The 12223-nt window shown below is 37.6% G+C and overlaps 1 protein-coding gene across 6 annotated transcripts in view; it reads right to left on the minus strand.

Annotated features, from left to right (window-relative positions):
* TMC1 (transmembrane channel like 1) overlaps positions 1 to 12223 on the minus strand; it is a 385069-nt gene that overhangs the window by 11869 nt on the left and 360977 nt on the right. For all 6 annotated transcript variants that reach the window (XM_027105688.1, XM_027105687.1, XM_027105692.1 and 3 more), the window contains 2 exons: positions 8986 to 9053; positions 3864 to 4103 (listed from right to left, as the gene is read on the minus strand). In XM_027105688.1, the coding sequence (XP_026961489.1) occupies positions 3864 to 4103; positions 8986 to 9053 (308 nt within the window). The remainder of the gene's footprint in view (positions 1 to 3863; positions 4104 to 8985; positions 9054 to 12223) is intronic.

A 12223-nucleotide genomic window follows, 5' to 3' on the forward strand; every position in this document is an offset into this window, starting at 1 on the left:
TAATGAATACCAGCTAAGAACAGAAAATGGGAAGAGAAAGAAAACAAGCCTAAAAAAGCAAAGGTCCTTAGTGAGTTTGTTCTCAGCCCCTATAAACTAGAGAAATGAGAGCAGGATGTCTGTCTTAACTTAGTATATAATATTCAGCATTATCAGGTAACACCCATCATGCCAAATTATTTTTTTCTGTATATACATATTGATTCTACTATGAAATGATGTAATTTTCAGAGAAGATATTGCATTATTTACCAGCAATTTGTATGTATCATGAGAATAAAGGTTGGCATAACACTGAGTCAAATATTTTGGCTTCACTTTTGGTTTTTGACCTTTATACATTCTTAACTACTAATTGAACATGACCCACAAGTTCCAGATCAGATTTTTTTCTCTCCAGTATCTTTTAATAGACTGAGAGTGACTTCAAGTATCTTGTCAGGAGTCACTGGACTACAGAGGTACAAATTTTGCTTCACAAATTATAGATCTACACACTAATTAGCAAGACCTATGATACATAAGGGGGGATGAAGCTTACTGACAATTTAAGATTATATCAACCTATTGTACTAAGGTTTCTCATTCTTCATCCATTCTAGCTGACCATGCTTCATGACCATGACATATGGAATACAGCCAGAATGAGGAGACAGGCAAGGAGGATGAGAAAAAATGAGACAATCCACCCCACCTTCTCCAGCCTCTAGGGCTGTGTTTGATGAATGTCAGAATGAGGGAACTGGAATTTTACAAAATCGTCCCTACCCACAAAGGTCTTCTTTGCATCCAGTGTATGAGAAATGTGAAGTTATTAGTATCTCTGAGGATTCTTGGGTGCTTTTTCCAGGATAGGTCTCTTACCAGGAGTCCAGATCTTTTATTATACACAAACTATAGAAGCATCTACAAATCCTGGCACTCCCTTTTTCTGACGGGTGAACCAAAGTATGCATATTCCCAGAAGTCCTTTCCAGCCTGTTGCGAGTATACAGCCAAGTGAAATGTTACTGAAGTTAATCTATAGCTCTCTTGGGCATAGCTCTATCCACCCTAATTAGAATAGTCTATGTCTGTCTTTTCAGCCAGACCGAAAGGTCCACCTGGCCAGAATCAATGCCCAATGTACACCTACATCTCTTCTAGTGCTTAGTGCATGACAAACAGTCATTCTTCATTCATTAACTCAAATTACGGCCAACACTCTACTGTGTTTTGACTCACAGGGATGAAAATATTCTGTCCCTAAACTCTAGAAGTCAGCTACACTATTAAGAAAAATCAACACATCAAGTGAGTAATGTAATAGCAGTGTCACAATATAACATAAACCTATACATGTTATATGATCTCAGTTATTTTAAAAATCTGCATAAGAAGAAAACCAGAATACAAAATGCCAAAAAAATGTTGAGAGTTGTTATTTCAGGTCTTTGGTTAGTGTTTATTTTCATGCGAAAATTTCTATAATTTCTGGTTTTTCTAGGGTAAACACATATTACCTTTGCAGTTAGATGAAAATACATGAAGTTATAATTACCATAATGTTAGCAGGGAGGTGTATGAGAACCTAGAGAACTACAAATTGTCCAGAATTATTAGTGAGGGAGCTGGGGGAGAAACATCAAGTGTCAGGAAATGTGGTAGAGCAATTAGAAGAATTTTCTTCATCTGGACACCAAAGAAATAGTTTTTTAATTGTCAAACTGTTAAGGTAAATCCACTTAATAGCCTACTGGAATAATTTTCTGGAAAATTCACCCTCCCTAGCCAGTTCTTATGAAACCAGAACAAGCTAGACTATCTCATCAAATTGCTTTGCAGAATGGGTCTTCTAAGGTATTGTAGCCACCTTACCTGAAAACATACATGCACCTGGGAGAGCCTGGCCATTACTGTGCTGTCCCTATTAACCTACCTCAAATGCACGTTTACCAATTTGCTGCCCACCCAGGTGCCAAGTAGGGTCAGATACACTTCACTAGGCAGGCTGGTCAAACCACCTCAAACTCAGGGTCCAAAAGGATGGCAAGTCATGAGTCTCCTACTAATATATCCTTTCTCACCTCACTACCAAGGCAGAACAATGCTTAAAGCTTTAAAATCTAGAGAATAAACCAAGTATACATTCTTTTGCTCCAGGAACAACAGACTATCTAAATAGGACAGAGATACCCCTTTCCCAGTACTCTACTGAAAATATTTAAATTTCCTTGATCTCAAAATAGTGATATACATGCTGCTCATCTGCCAAAGTTTGCCAATTAGGAAACAGTTGGTCAAAGTCAGATACTATGTGTTAGACACAGACTAAGTTTTATTCATTAAAATCATAGTAACTCAGTGTGATTTAAAGAGAGGCAAAGGAGTCAGGATGCAAAAAGCTAAAATTGTGCAGTCATTGTACGTGACTAGCTCAATGATATTTTTAATATTAATGGACCTTTGTTACCACCACCCAGCTCCATGTTGACCTTGTGGGGTTTCCCTGGCAGACAACTAAGTTCCTTTGATATGTTTTTCTGAGAAGGACCCACTTCCAATTAAAAAGTTAAAAGCACATCTAAAACTTATCCTGGATATTTAGTTGTGTGGGTAATTTGCAATTAACTAAAGTCTTTAGATGACTTGTCTCTTGAACTTTGTACCCTGAGCTTTATTAAGACCAATTGCTCTTTCAAAACTGTAGTTTCATATTTAGCCTCCAGATGTCACTGTCTGCATTATTTACTTCCCCCCACCTGGGTGGGGCGGGGGAACAGGATTTGTCAACTTCAGCTTCCTGAATATGTATGACAGAACTCCAGCTGTTTTTGCACAATCAGTAGGCTTAACATTTTCTTTCTTTATGTCCAGGAAAGCAGTAATAACAGACTATTATTAGAATGAAAATGCTTCTTTTATACTTAAGTCTGTGGGCAAAGACTATTTTGACTTTAATTTAATAACTTGGGTCTGACAGCATGAAGGAGAAATTATACATGTCCACTACTGCATCATGCTTGTCATTCACATGGCTTTTTGTATTCACATTTTCCCACTGAAAAGTAGAAATAACTCAAATGCATGCTGATCAGTGACTCAACATGTAGAGATTCTTGGGCGGACTTGTGGTAGAATGAAATCTCAATCCTCCAGATCTGGAAACTTTGCTTTCTTGGTAAGTGTCACAGGGAACGCTGTCATAGAGAACTGTAGAAAAGTATATTTCTAAGTTGGATCAAAGAGCCTTCTTGACTCTTTATTACTGACTTGTGTGATTTATTCTTGTTATTTGAGGAGAATATACACGAGGAACATCCTTAATTTTTTTCCTAGCATGTAGATTTGGATTATAAATTATGTGACCCTCTTTATATTCATTATTGTCTAATAATGATCCCATTTCCTAGGTAGCTTGTGGAGTCATCTTTCTTTTTTCCTTCCTCCCTCCCTCCCTTCCTTCCTCTTTTATATTTTCAATTAGGTGGTTCATGTGAAAAGTAACAATAGCTTCCAATGTCTGAATGAGATGACCTAGCATCAGGAAAATGTTCATATCCAGACTAGTGTAATCAAACCTTGCTCTTCGCTAACTCCTTATACAGAAATAGCTCAGATTCAGTGTACATATTTTACACGGACAGAGCCTGGAGCAGTTATTTTCCCTTTTATGATTGCTAAGTGAGAAAATATCAATAGATGGATCTTGCTTAAGAATTTCCATGTCACATAATGAGCCTGAATATCTAAAAGAGCTCAATTCCTACAGACCAAAATGTCACTGTTTGGGGGAAAAAAAAATAGCTTATACGACGAGTGACCATTCCCATCTCCACCCCTGAAAGAAAACTTTGCCCAAAAGAAATTGCAAAGGCAAGAACCTGAAGGGGCCACAGTCGAAAGATGGTGGGAGGGACACGATCATGTACAGGACGGGCATGGTGGACAGGAAGAGGATGAGCAACAGCATCCCCAGATAGAAGTTATTCGATCTGGAAGCTTTGAAGACCCTCGCCTCAGGAACGTTGCAACACATCACAGCCCAGCCCTGGAAGTACATGGATGTGTGGAGCCGAAGGATATTGATGCCTGGGAGGCTGGGAGCGAAGAAGGAGCCCATCCTGGAAAGAAAAACAGAGCTCTGCTCACCATGGAGCTTCACCCCCCAACAAAGTCACACAGTCCGTATTTATTTTACATCATGCTTATTTGCCAAAGGCAGAAAATGTGTTTGCCACTTTCAATCACGTAAACCCTTCATGTTAATAAACTTAACTAATTCTATTTCCATCTTCTGTACACATTTTACCATCTTCCCCATTATTGCAGATATTGTGTACTGAAGTCTTTCACAGAAACTCTGCTGGTCGCTAACTATATCCACTTATCATTAGTAACTTTAAACTACAACAGACCAAACAGTATATTACATTTGTTCTACTTCTCTCTTCTACTTGTAAAAAAAATTTACTTTCCCCTAATATTCATATCATTAATATATCTAAAAATTTAGCTTTAAAAAAAACTTCCCCCCAAAATTTTAAAAATTAAAAAATTAGCTTTTTTTATAATTAACCCTTAAAATCACCCATTATATTCAAATAAACTGCATATGTGCATTAATTATTTTGTCATAGCTAATTAATTTTTACTTAATGAAAGAGAAAATGTTAAAATAAGTTTTTCTGATGTTATTTTCTATTTGTGGCTGTTATGGTATTTTAGAGCCAATGGGAATTATGTATTTGTGCCTCACAAGATACTATGTTTTGTTGATATTCCATTGTAAGCTTTATGTGTTTATGAAATGAAAATTTGACACATCCATTTAATTTAGTTTATCTGTTTACTTTCTTATTTTAGCTTGTCCAGGAAATCCACTAGTCTGTACATGAGATTTTTTTTTTTTTAAAAAGTATTTTCAAATGTCACTTTTAAACAGGAACCATTTGGGTGAGGTCACTCTTACTTGATGGCTTCAGTAGTTATTATTTCAATAAAATAAATTTCAATTTTCTTTGATGAGAAAATCCATCAGCACCATAATGGTAATTTATTAATCCGAAACTCAAAAGAGGATACATGTACACTTATTTCAGAAGTATAAGCAGAATTCTATCTTTTAAACTGTCTCAAATATAATAAAACCTTCAGCAATTCTAGTTAGGGTTTGCATGTTATATTTCCTGGTTATGTAGAATAATTTTTTAAATCAATCCAATGTAAATTTGGTATATTATGGAGGGCGGGGGTTTGAGTTAGATGAAGAAGTTAGTTTTGGCTATAATTGAACTTGTGCAATCCAACATTAAATCATTTCATTGAAAAGTGCTAATCTGCTACAGTTTGTGCTGTGTTGTTGATAGGTTTCCATACAACAGATCTGAAAAACATTTAACATACTGAATTGACCATAGATTTTGTAGAAAGTTAAACTATTAAAAAAATGGTATGTACTTTGGGTGATGATGATTTGTCCATATAGGTTCATCAGTGACAACAAATGTACAGCGTGGTGGAAGATGTCAACAGTGGGAAAGGCTGTGCGTGGGTGGGGACTGGGGGTATATGGGAACTCTGTACTTTCCACTCAATTTTGCTGCGAACCTATAACTTCTCTAAGATATAAAGTTCATTAGTTTTTTTTTTAAATGAGGGTAAACTTTGGAACAATACTGTGTATCTTGGTTACAGGATAGCAAGAGAGAATCTGGAACCCCAGAAACATGAGCAAGTAGGTGAGTGACAGTCCCAGCTGAGGGGTCAGAATTACAAAGCACTAGATTATATTCCCAAATGCCAACGTCTGTAATGTAACATGCTTGCAGATGATTGTGCTTGCCCCCTTCTAAAAGTCAGGCTTGGCCATGTGATTTGTTTTGGCCAGTAAAACAGAGATAAAAATGAAGTGTCTCACTACGGGATGGAAACTTTAATAGCTCTGTAGGGTTTTTTGTTCTCTTCTCTCTCTGCTCTGACCAGTGATGTTCCAGATGGATCCTATTCTATCACAGTCTATGACTCCACAGTGAGAGTAACTAACATGAGCACAGTCCTTTACCAACTCACATTGGACACGTGGAGTAAATAAGAAATAAACTTTTCCTTTTCTAAGCCACTGAGATTTGAGGGTTTGTATTTAATTGCTGCACAACCTAGTCTATCCTAAGATACAGTTTTGCCTAAAGCCACATATATGTGTACCTATACATAGGCATGCGTTGTTTATCTGTATGCACACATATGGACACTCATATATGTAAGTGCATCTATAGATAAATAAATTTCAGAATTTCAAAATAAATATCACATAGGCATTTTGAACAAATGACTCAAGAACATTTTATCCTAGAAAAAGAGATCCCGGCACAGTGATATCTGAATCTTAAAGCTCATTCTTTCTTTGCCCGTGACTCACTAATCAGCTCAGCTCACTAAGTCCCTTAGCCAGACCTGATCCCGTCATCTGTCAGTTGAAGATCATTGTAATACCTTAGGCTTATAAAATGCTTTTCTTCCAAGAAGATCAAAGCAAATCAAAGCTTCTTTTATTTAGCTCTTCTTATTGTTCCAGTGACACGGTACGTGTCAGGTAAATTATTCACATTTGATCAAGTGAGAAAATGAGGTAGCAGAAAGTGACAAGACTGGCAGGGAGACACAGGAGACAGCATTGGAACAACGTCTAAACCTATCTTCTTTCTCACTGTGTGTGCTCTGCCCCAGCTACATCCTGCTCTGATAGAGTAGAGATATGATATGCTTTCATCATTTAAAAATCTGATTACAAAACCTACGCTATTTTAAAAAGACGTGTATAATATAGTTTTACTGATCATATCAGCCAATTCATAAAAAAATGGATGTTACCTATAATTGTTTGACTTTAATAACATCGGTGTAAATAACCTTCATTACTCAGAAACTCCTAAAGCGGTTATTGAATGTCTCCAGTCACAAACCAATAAAATTGAACACAAAATCTCCATCCTCTTTTGATCATTTCTGTAGCAAATGGCCATACTTAGGCATCAGATCCTTATGCCTCATAAAATAGTGGATTACATGTGTGAGTACAAGGTAGCCTTCTAAACCTAGACTACACACTCCCCACACCACATCCCTACCCTGTCACCAACTTCCTGGCAGTTAGGAAAAGACCATTTGTACAAAGGGTTGACCTGAAGGGGAATAATAGTTATTCAATATTTTGCTTCTAGAACTCTGGGAAGTGTGTGAACATCTTAGTACACTCAAAAAACACAATCACTTTCTAAAGTCCTCTTCAAACTAACCGGAAGCAATATTTGACCAATATCTGAAGGTTGAATACATAGAAAGTGATAGTGTAATGATACTGCAAAGATTTTGATGATGGGTCTGCCCATGAGAAAACTGGAGAAGATTGTTTAGATATTTAAGAATTTCAATATGAACAACAGTGGACTAAATAGGTGCAAAATTACAAGTGAAACAAATCAGGACACAATTATAAGAGCTTTGCTGACAATGAAAACAAATTTCTAGGCCAATCTGTTGTCTTCACTATGAAAGAACAAGAAACAGACTTGCAGCATATGTCTGCACAAATGGCGCCACGCCAGGCCTGAGGGATTTACGACACTCTGCATAAGAGCCAGGGAGTTTTAAAACTGATATAAGGCAGTGGTTTCTCATTACTCCAATAGCACCGTTAGCCATTTTCTGCCATGACAGCAGAATCCCCTACAGGAAACGAAAGATCTGGAAGCTGAGCCCTTTGCTATCTCTGGTGATAGTCACATGTTGAGCCACCTTGACTTTCCTCCCTGCTTGGAGAAGAAAGGACGCATTTCACTCCTTAATGACTCTCTGGACATATAAGCCATAACCTGTAAAATTTAGAAAGCAAGGGAACAGGAATCACGTTTTTAAACATACCTGACAATGGAGAGGAGGATCTTTTCATAGTCTTCTCTTCAGATTGATTGACCTAGTGAGGCACAGAAATCTGACAGGCCCCAAGGCAGGATGATGAGGCCCTTGACTGTGGTCTTTATATTACTGAAGCAAGATCATTTTTACTTTTGCAGAGAGGTTTGCTCTCACAAAGGTTTAACAATTCAGACTAGCTATGGTTGAAGGAGTTGAGTAATAGATGAAGCTTGCACAAAAACTGACCCCAGTAACTAGTACTTGCACCTAGGACAATGGTGTGATTGGCACAATATTAGATCTGTGTCAATGGGATAAAGAAGCTCAGTTGTAACTGCTGTGGGTTGGGGTGTTCTTAGTTAAGAGTGACAGATTTTCAAGACACACGGTCCACAGATGAATCTCCTGCTATGATTCCATTTTTAAAGTCAAAAATGGTTTCTACTGTATCAACTCATCTTAACCTGTCAAAGTTTACAGTGAAAATGCTTTCATTTAATAAAAGATATAACAATCCTTTGTACATTAAAAGAAATAATTCCGATGTGCAAGTGACCCCATGAAACAAATACTAAATAAAGATCATATTTCTAAATAAACCTTCCTAAAACATGTATTTCATCTCTATAAACTACTGGATTTGGTAAGCTAATAGTTTTTAAAGTAGCTATAAATTCCATTTAAAACATATTCAATAGTGACTGCAAATAAAATAAGTTTCTTGGAAAGACCTTACACTAATTTCTTTCATTCTTAACATGGGGTAATGGGATCATTAATGTTTCACTGTCAGATCCTAGTATCACAGGATATGAAATTATAAAAAGCCTTCAAATAATCTAGAAGCCAGAACCTAGACTCCCAGTATTTGATGAAGGAGTGCTCTGCAAAACAGGCAGATGCCTTTTAGAATTAAGATTTAAAATATGGGGAAAAAAAGTAAACTCTTCATAGCCATTCACTTTGCAAAAAGACAAATGTTGAGTTAGATGCAGACTGTGGACTTCTCTAACACCAGGCTACAGTGCTTCATGCAAAAATGATCTTGGAGGCTTTCTTCAAGTGATAAACTGTCCACAGCTGGCTTACCAGATCATTCCTTGATTGAAGATCAGAGCGAGGACATTGCCACTGATGTCAAATTCGGTGTATGAAGGCTAGAGGAGACATTCACTGTATTAGCATCTCAAATGGCAAAAACTGAAAGGCAAGTGTTTCATATTTCTATATAGGTATGGCTAGACTTGCAACTACTTTCTTGCAGCAACAACAGCAGAATAATCAATACAATAAATAATAAGCAATAAAATAATAAGGCATCCTTTTTAACACAGTAAGACATTTTAAAATTCTGTCATTCGATGCTGTGGAAGTGTGATGAGACATACGCTCTCATATACTGCTGGTGAAAGTAAAACTTGGAGTAAACCTTTAGAAAACAATTTGACAATACATATGAAAAGTTTTAAAAACTTCATTCTCTTTGACCCTGTAAATTTACTTCTAGAAATTGGTTTTAACAAAATAATCCTAAATGCTAACAAATTTTAAGAAGCAGAGATGAAACCATCTAAATGTCCAACACTGGTTAAGTAAACACAGTTTAACTATGCTATGATATATATTGCAGCTAATTACAATCACCGTTGGAAGGATATTTATATAACCAAGAGAAAACTATGCTCTAATGTTAAACAAAAAATATGTAAACTTATACATTATTTTTTCTACTCAATATGAAACTATGCATAAAGAAAAAACTTAAAAGTGATTGGCAAAATTAATAGTTGTTATATGTGGGTGATGGATTATGCTTTTATTTTAAGTTTTGCGTATTTAAAATACTTTTATAAAAAAATGTGAATTTCTTTTACAATAAAAAATATAGAGGGGCTTCCCTGGTGGCGCAGTGGTTGGGAGTCCGCCTGCCGATGCAGGGGACACGGGTTCGTGCCCCGGTCTGGGAAGATCCCACATGCCGCGGAGCGGCTGGGCCCGTGAACCATGGCCGCTGAGCCTGCGCGTCCGGAGCCTGTGCTCCACAACGGGAGAGGCCACAACAGTGAGAGGCCCGCGTACCACAAAAAAAAAAAAAAAAAGAGAGAGAGCAATACAATGAAAGTTTAAGAAGTTATTCAACTCATTGTCCAGTGTTCACTCCTAGATGATACCATCCTACTCAGGGCAGCAGCACCAGGCTGTTCTTTGTACACAGGGGACACCAATTGGAACTGAGGTGGGCATCTGTCCTAGGAGGACCCATCCAAAGGCTTCCTGGTGACACATTAGGCATCTTAGAAAGAAAGCTCTGTCAATGGAGTAATGCTAATTAGCAAAGACAATAAAGCTGGCTCCTATTTAATTTGAGATAGAGGATAATCAATCAGGAAATTGACTAACTGGTAACAAGAGAAAAAGCAAACAGCAAAAAATATAAAGTGAGAGGACCACAAAGAGAGAGTAATAGAGTGGCAGGACCTGATTACTGCCCCAGATCCTGACACCTGCAGGTGTGGCTTCAGACCACATGTATCCTCATAATAACTCCCTCCCTAGCACACATATATACGCACAGCACAAAGCTCATGTGCACACACACACATACAAAATCAAACAACCTGAGAGTGTCTCAGTTTTTCTTAAACCCAAGCACCCAAAAATATATTTGTAAGAAGATAAAATAGGTCTCTGATTTGGAGCCCCAACAAATCTTTCACAGTTTTTGAACACTCTGCCTCAAGAATTCTTGAATCTAGGCGTCAAATTCATCACTTCCCAAAAGGCAACAGTACTCTCCTAGTTAACTGAAAGGTATGCGCGATGTGCCTTGTAACAGATTCAGGTAGTAGATGCCAAGTCTGACATAACAAGAATGGTTAAATAGCAAGATATAATAATAATAAGATGATACATAATGAAAAAATAAATAACCCTATATAAGGAGGACAAAGATGACAGATGATTTCAACAAAAATTCACTCAAGATACTACTAAAGAATATACAAAGTGTTTCACTTAGTTTGCAGATCATCAAGAAGCTTAATGTTCTTAAGATGCAAAGAGGTTAGGTTGACAGTTTTTGTTCTAAAATCAACAATGAAAAAAGTGTGGTTTTCATGGAAAACGAAGAAAATGATTTGCTTCTAATCTGGAGAAACGTTAGCTCTGAGTCTTTCTCTTTCCCCAGGAGCACTTTGCTCTGGATCAACTCCCCTTTTCTCCTGGAGCCCTGTGAGATCACAGAACACATGTGACAAATGCTCAGTCGGTGGTCTGCACCATCTGTGGCCTTGGAACAGCTCTTCTCTGTGTCCGTTTAAGAATCAAACCTTCAACCTTGGCCTCTTTAGAAGAGTGTCAGATTTAGCCCACCAAACTAAGGAAAATGAAAAAAATTCAAACTTTTAGAAGTACATTTCTTTTATTCTCACAAGCATACAAACCTCTTAAAGGCCATTTGAGATGAGATATTTTTATAACCAGGTGACCAGAAAAGCACAAAGGACACACTAGGAACCCTTGGTTTCATACTGTGTGTGCAGCAGGGGCAGCTGGAGGAATAAAATCTTTGATGCATAAATTGATTGACCGGATGCAGAGAAAGGGTACCTCCACACTCCCTACTGTGACAAGTGGTTTTGTGATACAGACACTCATCTGGGATTCAGACTCGAGTATGAGACTTTGCCCTGCCATTTGCTCGCTGAGTGAGCTGAGCCAGTCACTAATCAATTCAGGCCTCAGTTTCCTCACAGATAAACTAATGAAATGAACTAGATCAGGGGTTGGTGCATTATGACCCATGAGCCAAATCTGGACCACCATCAATTTTTGTAAATAAAGTTTTTTTAGAATATAGCTACATTCATTCATTTCTGTATTGTCTATTGCTGTCTGGGATGAAAACAGGAATGTCATAGTTACAACAGAGACCATATGGCCTGATGCAAGGGAAATCACTTGTTTTCCTCTATGATTACACTCTACTCATGATACTTCTGACACAGATGTATAGGTTCTTCCCCCAAACCAAGCATTTCCCCAACTTTCTGTGGATACCATCTCGATGTCCTACAATTTAACTCAATTCTGACAGTAACTGTCCAGAGTTGGCACAGATCCCACAGGTTAAGGTCTTGGTGCCATAAGACTGCCCCACACTTTAGATGAAAGCCTCACACGTTAATCGAAAGCTCAGGTTGTCACCTATGCTGGCTGATGGGCTGTAAACTGGAGATTCTCACGACTCCCTCCTTAGCTTTGATCATTTGCTAGAGGAGCTCACAGATCTCAGGAAAACAGTTTGTTTACTAGATTACTGGTTGAT

Source organism: Aethalodelphis obliquidens, unplaced genomic scaffold (assembly GCF_003676395.1).
Source record: "Aethalodelphis obliquidens isolate GAN/ISIS:26980383/991018 unplaced genomic scaffold, ASM367639v1 scaffold7, whole genome shotgun sequence".
NCBI classification, from domain to species: Eukaryota; Metazoa; Chordata; class Mammalia; order Artiodactyla; family Delphinidae; genus Aethalodelphis; species Aethalodelphis obliquidens.